At 53.7% G+C, this 13,285-nt stretch overlaps 1 protein-coding gene across 1 annotated transcript; it reads left to right on the top strand.

Annotated features, from left to right (window-relative positions):
- The first annotated feature begins 9,371 nt into the window (after positions 1-9,371).
- LOC148163079 (uncharacterized protein CXorf49 homolog) lies at positions 9,372-12,996 on the top strand. Its single transcript, XM_088028991.1, has 5 exons — positions 9,372-10,664; positions 11,234-11,387; positions 11,936-12,015; positions 12,307-12,352; positions 12,956-12,996. The coding sequence occupies exons 1-5, from the start codon at positions 9,372-9,374 to the stop codon at positions 12,994-12,996; spliced, it is 1,614 nt and encodes a 537-aa protein (XP_087885117.1).
- The last annotated feature ends 289 nt before the right edge of the window (positions 12,997-13,285 follow it).

Genomic DNA, 13,285 nt, shown 5'->3' on the forward strand with positions numbered 1-13,285 from the left:
GCTGAAACCAAGAGTCAGATGCTTAACCAACTGTGCCACCTCAATTTAAAGCCCTCAAATTAAAGCCATTATATTAATTGTTTATAAAAGAAAAGTCACGCTATCATGACAAGTGATTAAGGAAAAGCCCTTGACATCTATTCAAGATAAAAACTCAGCAAACTATGAATGGAAAGGAACTTCCTCAACCTAATAAAGGGCAGCTACAAAAAACCTACAGCTAATATACATGATAGTGAAAAACTAACTGGTTTCCCCCTAAGATCTAGAATAAGGCAAGGATGTCCATATTTGCCATTCTTATTCAACATCATACTGAAAATCCTAGCTAGTGTATTAATTCAAGAAAAATAAATAAAAGACATTCCAACAGAAAAGGAAGACATAAAACCAACCATATTCATAGGCAATATAATTATCTAAATAGAAAATCCCATGAAAGCTATAAAAAAAGTCCATAACTAACAAATGAGTTTAGTAGGATCACAGGCTACAACATCACACACAAAAATCAACTGTACTTCTATATACAATAAATGCACAGATGGAAACCAAAAAAAATTTTTTTAAAGATTTTATTTATTTGAGAGAGAGAGAATGAGAGAGAGAGAGTGCGCACATGAGAGGGGGGAGGGTCAGAGGGAGAAGCAGACTCCCTGCTGAGCAGGGAGCCCGATGCGGGACTCGATCCTGGGACTCCAGGATCATGACTTGAGGCTGAAGGCAGTCGCTTAACCAACTGAGCCACCCAGGCGTTCCAGAAACCAAAAATTTAAAAAACCAATATAATTTAAAATATTTAGGGATGTATCTAACAAAATATATATATAATCTTTATTCTAAAAACCACAAAGTGCCAGGGAGAGAAATCCAAGAAGACCTAACTAAAGGAAGAGATGTTCCATACTAATGGATTTAATATACAACATTGTAAAGATATCAATTCTACTAAAACTAATCTATAAATTTTATGTAATATAATCAAAATAGCAGCAAGACTTTGTCTATATGGACAAAGTGATGCTAAAATTTATATATAAAGGCAAAGTATAATCACTAAAACAATTTAAAAAAATTTTTAGAGAGAGAGAGAAAACACGGGGGTGGGGGAGGGCAGAGGAAGAGGGAGAGAGATGCCCAGCATAGAGCCCCTAAAACAGTTTTTAAAAGAATAGAGTTGGAGGAATGACACTACCTGCCTTTAAAACTTACTATAATGCTGGAATAATTAAGACAAAGTGATATTAGTGAAGAGATAGACATATAAATCAATAAAACAGGATAGAGGCTCCAGAAAGAGACCCACACAAAAACTACCAACTGATTTGGACAAATGTACAAAACAAATTCATTGGATAAGGCACAGTCATTTCAAAAGTGGCACTGCAACATTTAGGTATCCATATACAAAAAAAAAAAAAAACCATAAGCCTATAATTTGCATCTTAATACAAGACTTAATTCAAATAGATCATATATGTAAATATAAAACATAAAGCTATAACATTTATAAAAGAAAACATGGGAAAATTTTGTCATGATCTGGGGATACATGAATAATTCTTAGACATAACACAGAAAACATATAAGAAATAATAAGGAATGAGTGTTAAATTTGATTTCATCAAAATTAAAAATGTTTATTCTGAGAAAGTCCCTGTTAAGAGAATAAAAAAACAAATAAAGAATACATGGAAATATTTGTAAATTACATATTCAGCTATGATCCAGAGTATACAAAGAACTCTTAAAACTCAACAATAAGAAAATGAACAGCTTGAGGCGCCTGGGTGGCTCAGTCGGTTAGGTGTCTGGGTCCTGGAATTGAGCCCCATATCGGGCGAGGAGTCAGCTTCTGAACCCTCTGTCTGCCCCCTGCTTGTGCTCACTTTCTCACCATCTTGCTATCTCTCTCTCAAACAAAATATTTTTAAAATTTTTAATTAAAAAAAAAAGAAAAGGAACAGCTTAATTAAGAATGGACACTTCACCAAAGAGGATATAAAAATAGCAGTTGAGCACATGAAAAAATGTTATTAGCCATTAGGAAAATTCAAATTACAACAACAATAAGATACCACCACATACCTATTAGAATAGCTGAATTAAAATACACTGACAAAACCAAGTGCTGGTGAGGATTTGAAGTAAATGGAATGATCAGATATTGATGAAGGGAATGCAAAATGGTACAGCTGCTCTGTAAAGCAGTTTGCCAATTTCTTATACAGGCAAACATGGAATAACCATAGCACCCAGCAATCTCATTTCTGAGTGCTTTCCCTAGACCTAGAGAAATGAAAACCTATCTTTACAAAAAAACTTTTCCATGACTGTTCATAGCAATCTTATTCATACTTGTTCAAAAATTAAAGAAATCAAGATGTATTTCAACAGATGAATGAAAAACAACTTGGTGCATCCATGCATTTGAAAACTACTTAGCCAACCAAAAGGAAAGTACAATTTATATGTGCACAATTTGGATGAATCACAAATGCATTATGGTAAATGAAAGGAGACAGACACAAAAGATTCTATGTGGTATCATTATGTTTGTATTCTGGATTCTGGAAAAGGTAAAAATAAAAGAATGGGAAACATATCATTGGTTAGCATAGATTTAGGATGGGAAAGAGGGTTTGAACACAAAGAGCAGAATGATGGAGACTTTAAATATAATGACAATATTTTATATACTGATTGTGGTGAAGATTACACAAATTTATCCATGAACAGGATGAGGACAGATAATAGCCTTCAAAATCATGGCAGGCTTCTCAAAAGTGACATTGGAAGTTAAAAAAAAAAAAAAACAGTGGATCAGTGCCTTCAAAATCCTTGGGGAAAAATTTCAGCCTAAAATTTATACACCCAGGTATCAATTAAGTATGAGATAGAGACAAACTTTGCCCATGTGAAGTCTCAAAAAAAGTCACCTACCATGTGCCTTTTCTCAGGAAGTACCTGGAGGATGTGTCCCATCAAAAGCATTGTAGTAAAGAACAACAACAAAACAAGTGGGTTCCAAGAGGCCCCAGACCGCACCGGGGGGCCTAGCAGAGGAATGTTCTAGGTTGATGCAGCACCCTTAGCAACCAATAAAGACTGGAGCATGGTCTGGGAAGGCATGCTCCAAGAACAAAGGAATGAAGATATTTGAAGATTTGGAAAAGACGGCTGATAGGACTATGACAGAAATGGAAGTTCCATTAGTCATGGTCACCGATGTAGCTCCAGGTCTTAGAACAGTGTGCAGCACGTGGCAAGCATTCAGTAACGTTTTGTTAAATTTGAACAAGAGAGGAAGAGTGAATGGGAGGAGAGGATGTTGATACAGTGAGTACAAACGTTTTCAGGCTTTTAGGATTTCTTTATTGATCTGAGAGAGAGGGCAGGGGAGCATGATGGGGAGGGGCAGAGGGAGAGGGAGAGAGAATCTCAAGCAGACTCCGGGCTGAGAGCCTAGCCCAGCACAGGGCTCGATCTCACCACCCTGAGACCAAGAACGGAGCCAAAATCAAGAGTCGGATGCTCAACGGACTGCGCCACCCAGGCGCTCCCCGCCCCCCCCCCCCCCCCCCGCGGGCCGCAGGCCGACACAACTCTTTAAAAGGAGTTTTTCTGTAAGGCTGAGCCGAGAAATGTGGGGTAGCTCAAATGGAAAGTGGGATCAGAAGAGGGTTTTGTTTTTTTTTTAAGTTAGGAGGAAGGACATGATTGTACGTTGGTAGCAATGATCCCAGATGGAGGGCCACTGGAGGGACACATGTAGGAGGAAGGAGGGAAGTTTTCTAGTGGTTGCCCTCCATTCTCAGGGAAATGGGAAGCAAAGTCACCAGGTGAGAGCGAAGAGGGTGAGTGATCAGAAAGGACCCCAATATCCTCAACGTCTCTAGATGTTCCCCAAATCGTCTCGCTTGACCCAAAAGCTGGCTGTTTCCTAAGATCATTATATTCCTTGAAGCGTTCCTTGGGCGGTATTGAGTCTCTCACACACCTCTACCACCACAGCGCTAAATCCTTGCGTAATTTAGATCCCTTCAAAGTTGTTGAGATTAGATTCATGGCCCTCAGGATGTTCTCTCCTAGAAAATGATGATGTGGACTTGAAAAGAAGGTGGGATGGAAGAAAGAAACAGATGAGCCTAGGGGAAGGGAAGAAAAAATAAAATAAGGTAAAAACAGAGAGGGAGGCAAACCGTAAGAGACTCTTAACTCTAGGGAACAGAGTTCTGAGGGTTTCTGGAAGGGAGGCGGGTGGGGGGATGGGATAACTGGGTGACGGGCATTAAGGAGGGCACGTGATGAAATGAGCACTCAGTGTTATGTGCAACCGACGAATCACTAAATTCTACCCTTGAAACGAATAACACGGGATATGTTAACTAAACTGAATTTAAATAAAATTGTTTTTTAAACAGAAGAAAAGGATGTGTACCCACCTGCTGTTGAATGGAGTGCTCTGTAGGTGTCAGTTAGTTCGAGTTCATGGACACGGCTGTTGAGGTCTTCTCCACCCTTGCGAATTTTCTGTCTAGTCCTTCTGTCAGTTATTGAGACGGAGTACTAAAGCCTCCAGATATCACCGCTGAATGCTCTAGTTCTGCCATCAATTTTGTCAAGTTCTGTTGTGTGTATTTTGAGGCTCTGCACTTATGTGCTTCTAAGTTTACAATTGTGATGTCTCCCATATCGGTGGAGCCTCTTGTCATGGTAAAACGTCCAGTTCCGTCTCTGGGAACACTTTCTGCCTTAAAGGTCTACTTCGTCTGTTGTGATCATGGCCAGGACAGCGCACGCTGGCTGCTGAACTCTCAGTAGACCATCCTCAGGCCTTTCTCCCTCAGCGGGTTTATGGCGCTATCGGAAGTACCTCCCCTGCCCAAAGCATCCCGTTGAATCCCCCGGGTCTCACACCAGGTTGAGCCTCTCTGTACCTCGCGGTTAATGCTTTCAAACTAGGGGTAAATTTACAGATGATGTTTTGCCATGAGTTTTATACATTTCTCGTGTCTTTTTGCGCCTCTGTTTCTCCGGGACTACCACGTTTTGTGTCAGATAGATGTGTTCTCATATGCCCTTTGATTCCTTCGATCCGGGGCCCCACCCCCTGAGGCCGCAGAGCTTCCAGGGTGGCCCTTCGCTCCCTAGCAAGACCCAGCATGTGCCCTGTGCCGGTAGATGGTACAGAGAACCCTCGCCGCCAAAGCCACAGGTGCCCCTCCCAGTGGAAACCCTGATCTTCTCCCCATAACCTCGCTGGGGATATGCCAAGCCTGATAGGGGAGAGAAGAAATTATACGCCGAGGGAGTGGCAAGAAATAGCCGGTCTGTACTGGCAGGAGCAGGGGAAATATCCCTGGGATTGGATCTTGAGGGTGCTGGATCAAGAGGACAGCAAAGGGAAGACTGGATAAGCAGGTTTTACTGAGTGGGGGGGGAGGGGCACGTTCTGGTCCCCCCGGGATTTCCCGTGCTGGCAGGGACTCCAGGAGACGAGCAGATTCACCACCAGAGTGGCCCTTCAAAGCTTTAAGGAAGTGATGGCCCACAGGGAGGGAAGCGAGAGTCCCTGCCTTGGACCAGCAGGTGGCAGAGGAAGGAACAAGGGGGTTGAGTGAGGCAGGCATGCTGGAACGGATAGAACCCGTGAGGCCAGGCACATGGCCAGATGGTTATGCTCCATGGAAGGGCCGAGAGGACACACCATTCACCAAAGCCATCGGGGGTGTTCTGGTGAGAGGGGGCCCCAGCATCGCCAAGAAGCTCAGCGGCTGCTCCCGTCTGCAGGCCGATGCAGATGACGGAAGGAAAGTGGTCCCGGCCTGGGCCCAGTCCCATCCATGGGGACGATGGAATTCTGACCTAGCAGAGGGCAGGGGTGGCTCTTGATCAGGAGACTCCAGGAGACCAGGTCTCCAGTAACACCCGGCAAGGTCAGAGGGGCAGTCAAGAGTGCTTGACTTGGGGCACCTGGGTGGCTCAGATGGTTGAGCATCTGCCTTCGGCTCGGGTCATGATCCCGGGGTCCTGGGATCGAGCCCCACATCGGGCTCCTGGCTCAGCGGGGAGCCTGCTTCTCCCTCTCCCTCTCCCCCTCTCCCCAGCTCATGCACTCTCTCTCTGTATCTCTGCCAAATGAATAAATTCCCCCCAAAAATCTTTAAAAAATTTAAAAGAGAGAGAGAGAGAGAGAGAGAGACTGCTTGACAGGCACGGAGCTGAGAGGATGCTTCCGACAGCCTGGCTCCCTCGGGGCAATGACCGCCAGAAAAAGGCAAGAGAAAAGAGGGTGGTCGTCCCAGAAAGAGTCACGATTTATTGCTCAGTTCCCGGTCCGGAGCCAATTTTGAGACCGGTCCCACTGGCTGAGGAGGTGGGGGAGTCCTGAGGAGGAAGGGTCTGGAAACCAGGCAGTGAGTATATATACTGTTTATGATGCCACTGTCCTTCTCTCCAGAAAAGGACTGCCCTTTCTCAGGTGACGGTGCCCTGGGGAAAGAGGCATACCCAGACGTGTCTAGGACTATTGGACACAAGGTCTGAGGTGACATTGATTCTGGAGCCCCAAAGTGTCACTGCGGGGCCTGGTTAGACTGGGGCTTAGGAGACCCTGGTAAATAAAAGGAATTGGGGATAGAGATCCAGTCATGGACCAAGGCAGGGGTCACTTCTCCAGTCCAGGGGTTGACAACTGATACACGTGGCAGTTGGGGCAAAAACCTCTACATTGGGCCATTGGTCTGTGGGGTAAGAAGCTATCATGGTGGGGGAGGCCAAGTGGATCCTCTGACACTGGTCCCCACCACAGACCGAACAGGTGAGTCGAAACCAATATGGAATCCTGGCGAGGCTGAAGGGGGAGAGTTAGCAGAGATTATGGACATCGGTGGCGACCTATAGGATGCAACCAAAGAGGAGGTGGGAGAGCCCCAGGGATGACGAGAGCGGGGAAGGTGTGAAAAGGCTCTAGGATTCTGTCTGTGGGGGAGAGGGACAAGGAGGCCTCCGCTGGATCCATCGGCAATGTTTCCTAGGAGGGTGGTGGGTAGAGGAGATTCTGCTCTATCCTCCGTGATCCATTTTAGCAGGTCTGAAATGGCACACCATGACCTTACGAGTCAATGGGAGAAGTGGGAGAGGGCGTTTTTCACACACAGGCAGGGATAGTGGGGGGGCACGCTTGAGGAGGAGGCTTATCGCAGACTTAGAGTGTGCCCAGTCTCCCCTGCTCTGTAACCTTCTCCAGCATGACAGGCTTCTCAGGCGCAGACCCAGTGACACTGGGCCTTGGAGCTCACGCAGGCAAGGAGTGTTCGGGCACCCCAGGCCTCTCTTGGGGATCAGCCAGAGTAGGATGCAGGAAGGAGAGGCGAGGGGCAGGCAGAGGAGCATGAATGGGAAAGAGAGGATGGAAAAGTACGGAAGGAACGGAGGGCCCTTCGAGTAGGGGCTGGGTGGCAAGCAAGGGAAATTCTAACACGCCAGGACCTCCCAGAAGCCAAGGGAGGGAGGGACCACTGCCCAGATATCAGGACTGCTCAGCTCAGAGAAGCTGGGGACGGGTAGTTTCAGGAAAATCTGAGAGACAACTGGCGCCCCACCCCCACCGCCCCCACCACCGTTAGGCCTACTTAGCTGTGCCTTGCTCCAGACCTCTCGACATACTGGTACATACACCTCTACGTATTCTCCGTATAGGAGTGGTTCTTGTTTTCTCTTCATTTCATTTCATTATTTACAAATGTGTGTCCAGCTCCACTGACCTCCAAATTGCTCTATTCAGTCGCGAGGATGCTTTGAAATCTGTGAACGTGGCCTCTCGCGTTCCTTTTGACTGCCGCCTTTCAAGTCTTCAGGATGCACACACTTCCCGTCGCTTTCATTCATTTCCTCACTGATGGGGATTTAGAGTGTTCCCAGTTTTTCTCATCACCAACGTACGAGTAGTGCACGTGTCCTTCCTCATCCACTACCTGAACGAGCGAGTCTCCAGGAGAAGTAGCCGGCAGCAGATTTGCTGGGTGGTGGAGGGAAATGTGCGTCTTCTCTGCTTTAAGGGTTTCTGCTCAAAGCGAGGACTCGGGAGCCAAACTGCGTGCTTTTGATCCTGCCAGGGATCCCAGCAATCCTAATGACCTTGGGCGAGTGGCTGAACCTCTCAGTGCCCGTTTCCTCCCCTGTAAGAGGGCGGGAATAGTGGGTACCTCGACCCATTGTGGATGCGTGACTAGTCAACTACAACGCTTACATGAGGGCCGGGCACGTAGCACCTATTGTGTAAGTTGCTTTGCATTGGATTCTGCCAAATACCCTCCCAAAGGGCTGTTCCGCGCCGCCGCCGCCGCGCCCCTTCCGCCGCCTCCCCCCCACCCCCAGCCCCAGCAGTGGGCAAAAGCACCCGTTTGCTCACAACTGCTCCCGCCCTTGGAATGGTTCAGGTCTTTGATCGTCGAAAGTCTGGTGTGTGAACACCGATTCGAGGTTTTAGTTCGCACCTCCGCGATTAGCGATGGTGAGCGACTTTTGGTGTGTGCACTGGCCACTGGGATTCCCTCCTTTTTGAATTGCCTCGGAGAGGACGAGGGGCCGGGAGGAGGGGGGCAACGCCCAGCCCGTGCACCAAACCCGCCTGCCAATAAAGTTCCCTGGGCACAGAGCCACGGACCAATCCGATCGCCCAACGCGGTCGAGGGGTTGCGACAGAGACCCAAAGGCACGTAAATATGACAACGTTTGCTCTCGGACCCTTCGCGGGGAACATATGCCACCCGTCCCCCGATGGCTGACCGCGGGCTTCCCGTGCCCGCTTTCCCATCCTAAGTGCCGCGGTGAAACAAAAGCCGGCGAATCCTCTGTGCGCTAGGTGCCTCCCCTCCGTCCCGACCTGTCGTCCCCACGACCCCAGAGACAGGTGCCGGCTCACCGGGCTCGGCGGATGGGGAAGACAGAGGCTCAGAGCCGTGACTCCAGGTGGAAAGCAGGTTCTGGCCCAGGGGCGGCAGGACCAGAACAGCCGGACCAACGCCCGGACTCGCGGACACCCAGCCCCCGACCGGCTCCAAGGCGAACCAAGGGACCTCGACCCTATTGGTTAGGGCCTTGAGGGGCGGGCCAACAGGGGCGGGCCAAGGAGGGCGCGGACCAATGAGGAGGCTACGGCGCAGGCGTCGGAAGCGCGCACAAAGCCGCGCGTTGTTTGAGGCGATCTCGTGCGGCGCCGGCGGTGACCGCCTGCGTCGCCAGGAGGCCTCGCAGCTCCCGTCGCACGTCGCGCGTCAATCGCCTCGCGCCTCTCCCCTCTCGCCTGTCGCGCCGGGACAAGGGCGATCGGCTCCCTCGAACCCGGGCTGCGCGGCGTGGCCGGCATGAGCGCTCCGGATGAGGTGTCTGCCTGGGGAGTGGGTCTGGGTCTGGGCCCGGAGGGCGGGGGACAGGCCAGCGTCCGCCCCGCCGGCCGCCGGGCCCCGCGGGCCCCGGGACGAGGTCTGGATCTGGGGCCGCCGCGCAGCGGCGAGGGCGAGGGCGAGGGCGAGGGTGGGTTCCCAGACGCCGAGGGCTTCGAGTCCGAGCGGGAAGTGATGGAAGCGGGAGGGCCCGTGCCGTGGGGCCGCGAAGGCCGCCCCGGCGCCCCGGCCGACGACAAGGCGGACGCCCTGGACTACGCGTCCCACCTCGCTGACGAGTCCGCGGCGGACACAGAGCAGCAGCTGACAGACCGCGATGCCCGGGGCCTGCGGAGAAACCCGTCCCCGGAGAGCGGCGCCGTGGAGGCGTCGGGCGGTTGGGCCGGCCTCGAGGCAGGGCCCAGTGGGCGAGGCGCGCTCGCCCTGGGCCGCGTGGGGTCGCGGCCGCCTTCCGCCGCCCCACTGCACGTCGGTGGGCCCGAGGGGGGCCGGGCCTGGGGGAACCCGAAAAGAGGAGCCAAGGGCAGGTCGACCGTCCGGGTGTATCGCCAGCGGCCCCCGGCCACCGAAGGCCCCGGCGGGCTGCCCTCCGACCCCGAGTCCTCAGATGAGTTCAGCGAGATACAGCTGATGAGGGTGAGCATTTACTCCAAAGAAGGCGGCCCAGCCAAGCCCAGCAGCCCCGAGGATCCCGGGGACACAGCCAGACACGCGAATTTCCACGTCAGGGAGAAGTTCCTTCACGTGCGGGGCCCTTTCCTGACCTCCGCTCCCCGAGGATTCACTTCGGTTGTGGAGAGGCAGGCCGTTGGAGAGCTGGACGTCTCCTCCTCTAAGAAAATGCCAAGTGTGGTCTGGGGGAAGGGGGAGAGCAGGCCCAGCTACCAGGGAGCTGCTGCTGTTGCTGCCGCTGCAGGTGGCCTGCCCCAGGCCACCTCGAGGAGTAAGGCGGCCCGAGAGAAGAAATGCCTAGGGGGGCCCTCAAAAGTGGCCCCGGGCAAAAGCTTCCCTTCCTGGGGGCAGAGAGTCTCGGCTGCTCCCCTGGAACCAGCCACCTTCCCCCCAATCTCCGGTGTCCCGCTGCTTGGGAGGTCCGAGAGGTATTCCTTGGTCCCTTCGGGACCCAAACAGTCCAAGCACGCGGGCGCCGCCGGCAAGAAATCTGTGGCCAGGAGGACACGGGAGGCAGAGGTGGCGGCCACTGCAGGAGAAGGCAGTGACTCCAACAGAGACGCGGTCCTCCCAAAGGGCCAAGTGAGTAGGCCATGCTCCTCCTCTCTGGGTGCCCTTCCCCTCCCCCTCTGCCCACTTCTTTACCCATGCTCCCTCTGTCCCTACTTCAGGGGTTGCCGTGGCTGCCCCTGGGTCACTGGGAGCACGGGCATGCCAGATCGCGTCGTGGGTCGTTTTCGCAGGGGCAGACGTTAACCTAGGGTAGCAGTGCGTGTGTGCCCTCCACCGTTCCGGACCCTTGGCCCGTTTCCTGCCTCCTTCCCCCAGGGAGGGGCCGGGATGAAGGGAGGGCTGGTAGCTGATTTCCAAGCTTGGTCCACGAACTCTCAGTCTTTAGACGCCTGGGCTTTGTCAGTGCCCCGCTCTTCTCCCTGGCTCAGTTCTGCCTCCTGGCCCGGGGCTGACTGAGGGAGGAAGCACCAGCCAGACCAGCCTCTGAGTTCCCCTCCCTATTCCCTGCCTCACCCCAGCTGCTAAACGCACGTGCACACGTGTGTACGCCTACCCACACTCAGACGCGCGCGCCCGCACACGCACACACACCACGTCCCACATCCCAAGTCCGGGTCGGTGAGAAATTTTTCTTTTAGCTTCCAACACAGAGGCCAGGCCCATCTTCGTGCATGCATCGCAGGGAATGCAGCAGCGGTGATCTCCACGCCAGAGCACCCCAAGTTCCAGGAAGCTCGGAGCCCTGGGCCCTGAGCCAGGGAGACGTCCTGCACAGAGGGCCTGCCCTCTCCGGTGAGTCTTGTGGCTGTCACAGGAGTGCGGGGGCGGGGGGAGGAGATGAGGAGGGACACCTCTGGCTCCGGCTCTGCTGGGGGCTCAGCTTTGTTCCCCGCCTCCCTCCCAGGGCAGCTTCTCCCGCAGGAAATGGGGTCTCGACGGACCCGGCCTTAAGCCACATCCTCCCCCGCGTGGGGTTTGTGCAGCAGGGGTGCTGCGTGGCAGTGCCCCAAACTGCAGCCCCGGACACAGACTTTCCGCAGAGCAGAGCCTTACATTCTGTTCCGTCCTGTTTGGCCACGTGGCTCGCCCCAGGCGCTGGCTGTGCTGCCGCTCTGGGAGAGTCCAAGCCAGAGCCCCAGTCCCCGGGGGGCCACCTTCAAGGGTGGGCTGCCCCTGGGGGGCAGGGGGGACGGGCCCCGAGAGAAGGTTGCCGCTGCGGCCAGAGCAGGGGCCACTTGTCGCCAGCAGAGGGTGGTGCTGCCTCACGTTCCACCCCGCCGAGGCCCTTTGCAGCTCCCTGGGGGCCTGGGAAGCTGGGTCGGATGTCCTTTCCCTCGCAGGTGACCAGGAGCCGCCGGGCCAGCCCGCAAGGCCAGGAAGGCAGCAGGAACCACCGGCTGGCGCGCAGGGCTGTCTGCGGGTAACGCTCCCCGGGGCTCCTAGGAATGCGGGCCCAAACCGGAGGGTGGGATCCGGGTCCAGGCTAGACTGACATAGGTGTTCCCCCACTCCCATCCGCTCCCCACAGAGGGAAGGCGCCCCCTTTCCACTGAGGAGCCTGTGCGGGTCTAGCCACTGGGCTTGGGGCCGTAGTGCCCGTGGGAGAGGGGGAGGTCGAGGAGAGAGGAAGCCAGAGGATACTAATGGTTTCTCTCTCTCTCTCTCTCTCTCTCTCTCTCTCTCTCTCTCTCTCTGCTGTCTGCGGGCCTAGTGTCTCGTGCTACAGAGAGAAATAGACGACCTTAAAGAGCAGCTTGGTATGAGGAAGCTCGGGCCGGGGCCGGGTTGGGGCAGAGGCAGGCTGGGGGGCTGGGGGGGGTCCTTGGTGCCGAACCCAGGATGGGCTGCAGGTGCAGGCGGCCTCCCAGGGACCACCATTCCTGTGGGGAGGAGGACCTGGCAGGCCTGGCCCCGGAGCCTGCTGTGCGTGTGCAGCTGGGTGTGTGCACAAACGGGGAAGCCCTGCCTCGACTGCGTGCACGCTCTGCCGGCGCGAACAGGTCCCAGAGGTCTCCCTCTTCTAGGACGTTTGCAGATGCCTCCTTCATTTTCCCTTTAACTGCTCCTTGGTATGGCTCGCAAGGCGTGTGTTCGTGTGCGTGTTCGTGCGCGTGCGTGCGTGCGTGTGTCGGCTCCGTAGGTGAACGAGTCCGATGTGCCCCAAAGCTAGAGAACCACTGGCCGCATCTTGTTCCCTTAGAGGACGTGTCCATATGGAATTGAGGTGGTGGGTGAGGGATTCAGGCCCGGGGCTGGAGGGGTTCTCGGGTCGCAGGGCTAGGTGGTTCCCGTCGGGGAAGGGGCACGGGTTTCCCTCTCCCCGGGGCTGGAGGGCCTGCTGACGCCTGTCTCTGTTTCAGCGGCCATGCGGTCCCTGGCTGACAAGGGCCAGAGCCTCTGAAGTGAGTTGTTACACACACCGCTCCGCTTCGCACGGCCGTGGATGTCGGCAGGGCCGGAGGCTGGCTCCCGCTCGGGCTCTTCCTGGACCCTGCGCTGTCGGGCAGGTGGAGCCCAGCATCTCTAGCAGAGGGGCAGCTGGTGCCTTCGCAGCCAGGGAGCTGTGGCCAAGCCGGTTCCCTCCTGCCCGCCCTCAGCCAAGGCTTCCTCTCCCTGTTCTTTTGCCCCCCCTCCCCGCCCCGGTTCACAGCAGTTTCAAATTAAAGTACCTCTCAGATCTGTGGTCTGCC

This window comes from Eumetopias jubatus, unplaced genomic scaffold, assembly GCF_037043125.1.
Source record: "Eumetopias jubatus isolate StellerSeaLion01/CBP00866 unplaced genomic scaffold, mEumJub1_p1.0 scaffold_11, whole genome shotgun sequence".
Taxonomy (NCBI): domain Eukaryota; kingdom Metazoa; phylum Chordata; class Mammalia; order Carnivora; family Otariidae; genus Eumetopias; species Eumetopias jubatus.

What these genes read in the sequence shown, in the direction of transcription:
- LOC148163079 (XM_088028991.1), top strand. Translation starts at nt 9,372, where the DNA reads ATGAGCGCTCCGGATGAGGTGTCTGCCTGGGGAGTGGGTCTGGGTCTG. An exon ending in CAGAGGGCCTGCCCTCTCCG is followed by an intron (nt 11,388 to 11,935) that starts GTGAGTCTTGTG and finishes TTTCCCTCGCAG; the next exon opens with GTGACCAGGAGCCGCCGGGC. An exon ending in CGACCTTAAAGAGCAGCTTG is followed by an intron (nt 12,353 to 12,955) that starts GTATGAGGAAGC and finishes TCTCTGTTTCAG; the next exon opens with CGGCCATGCGGTCCCTGGCT.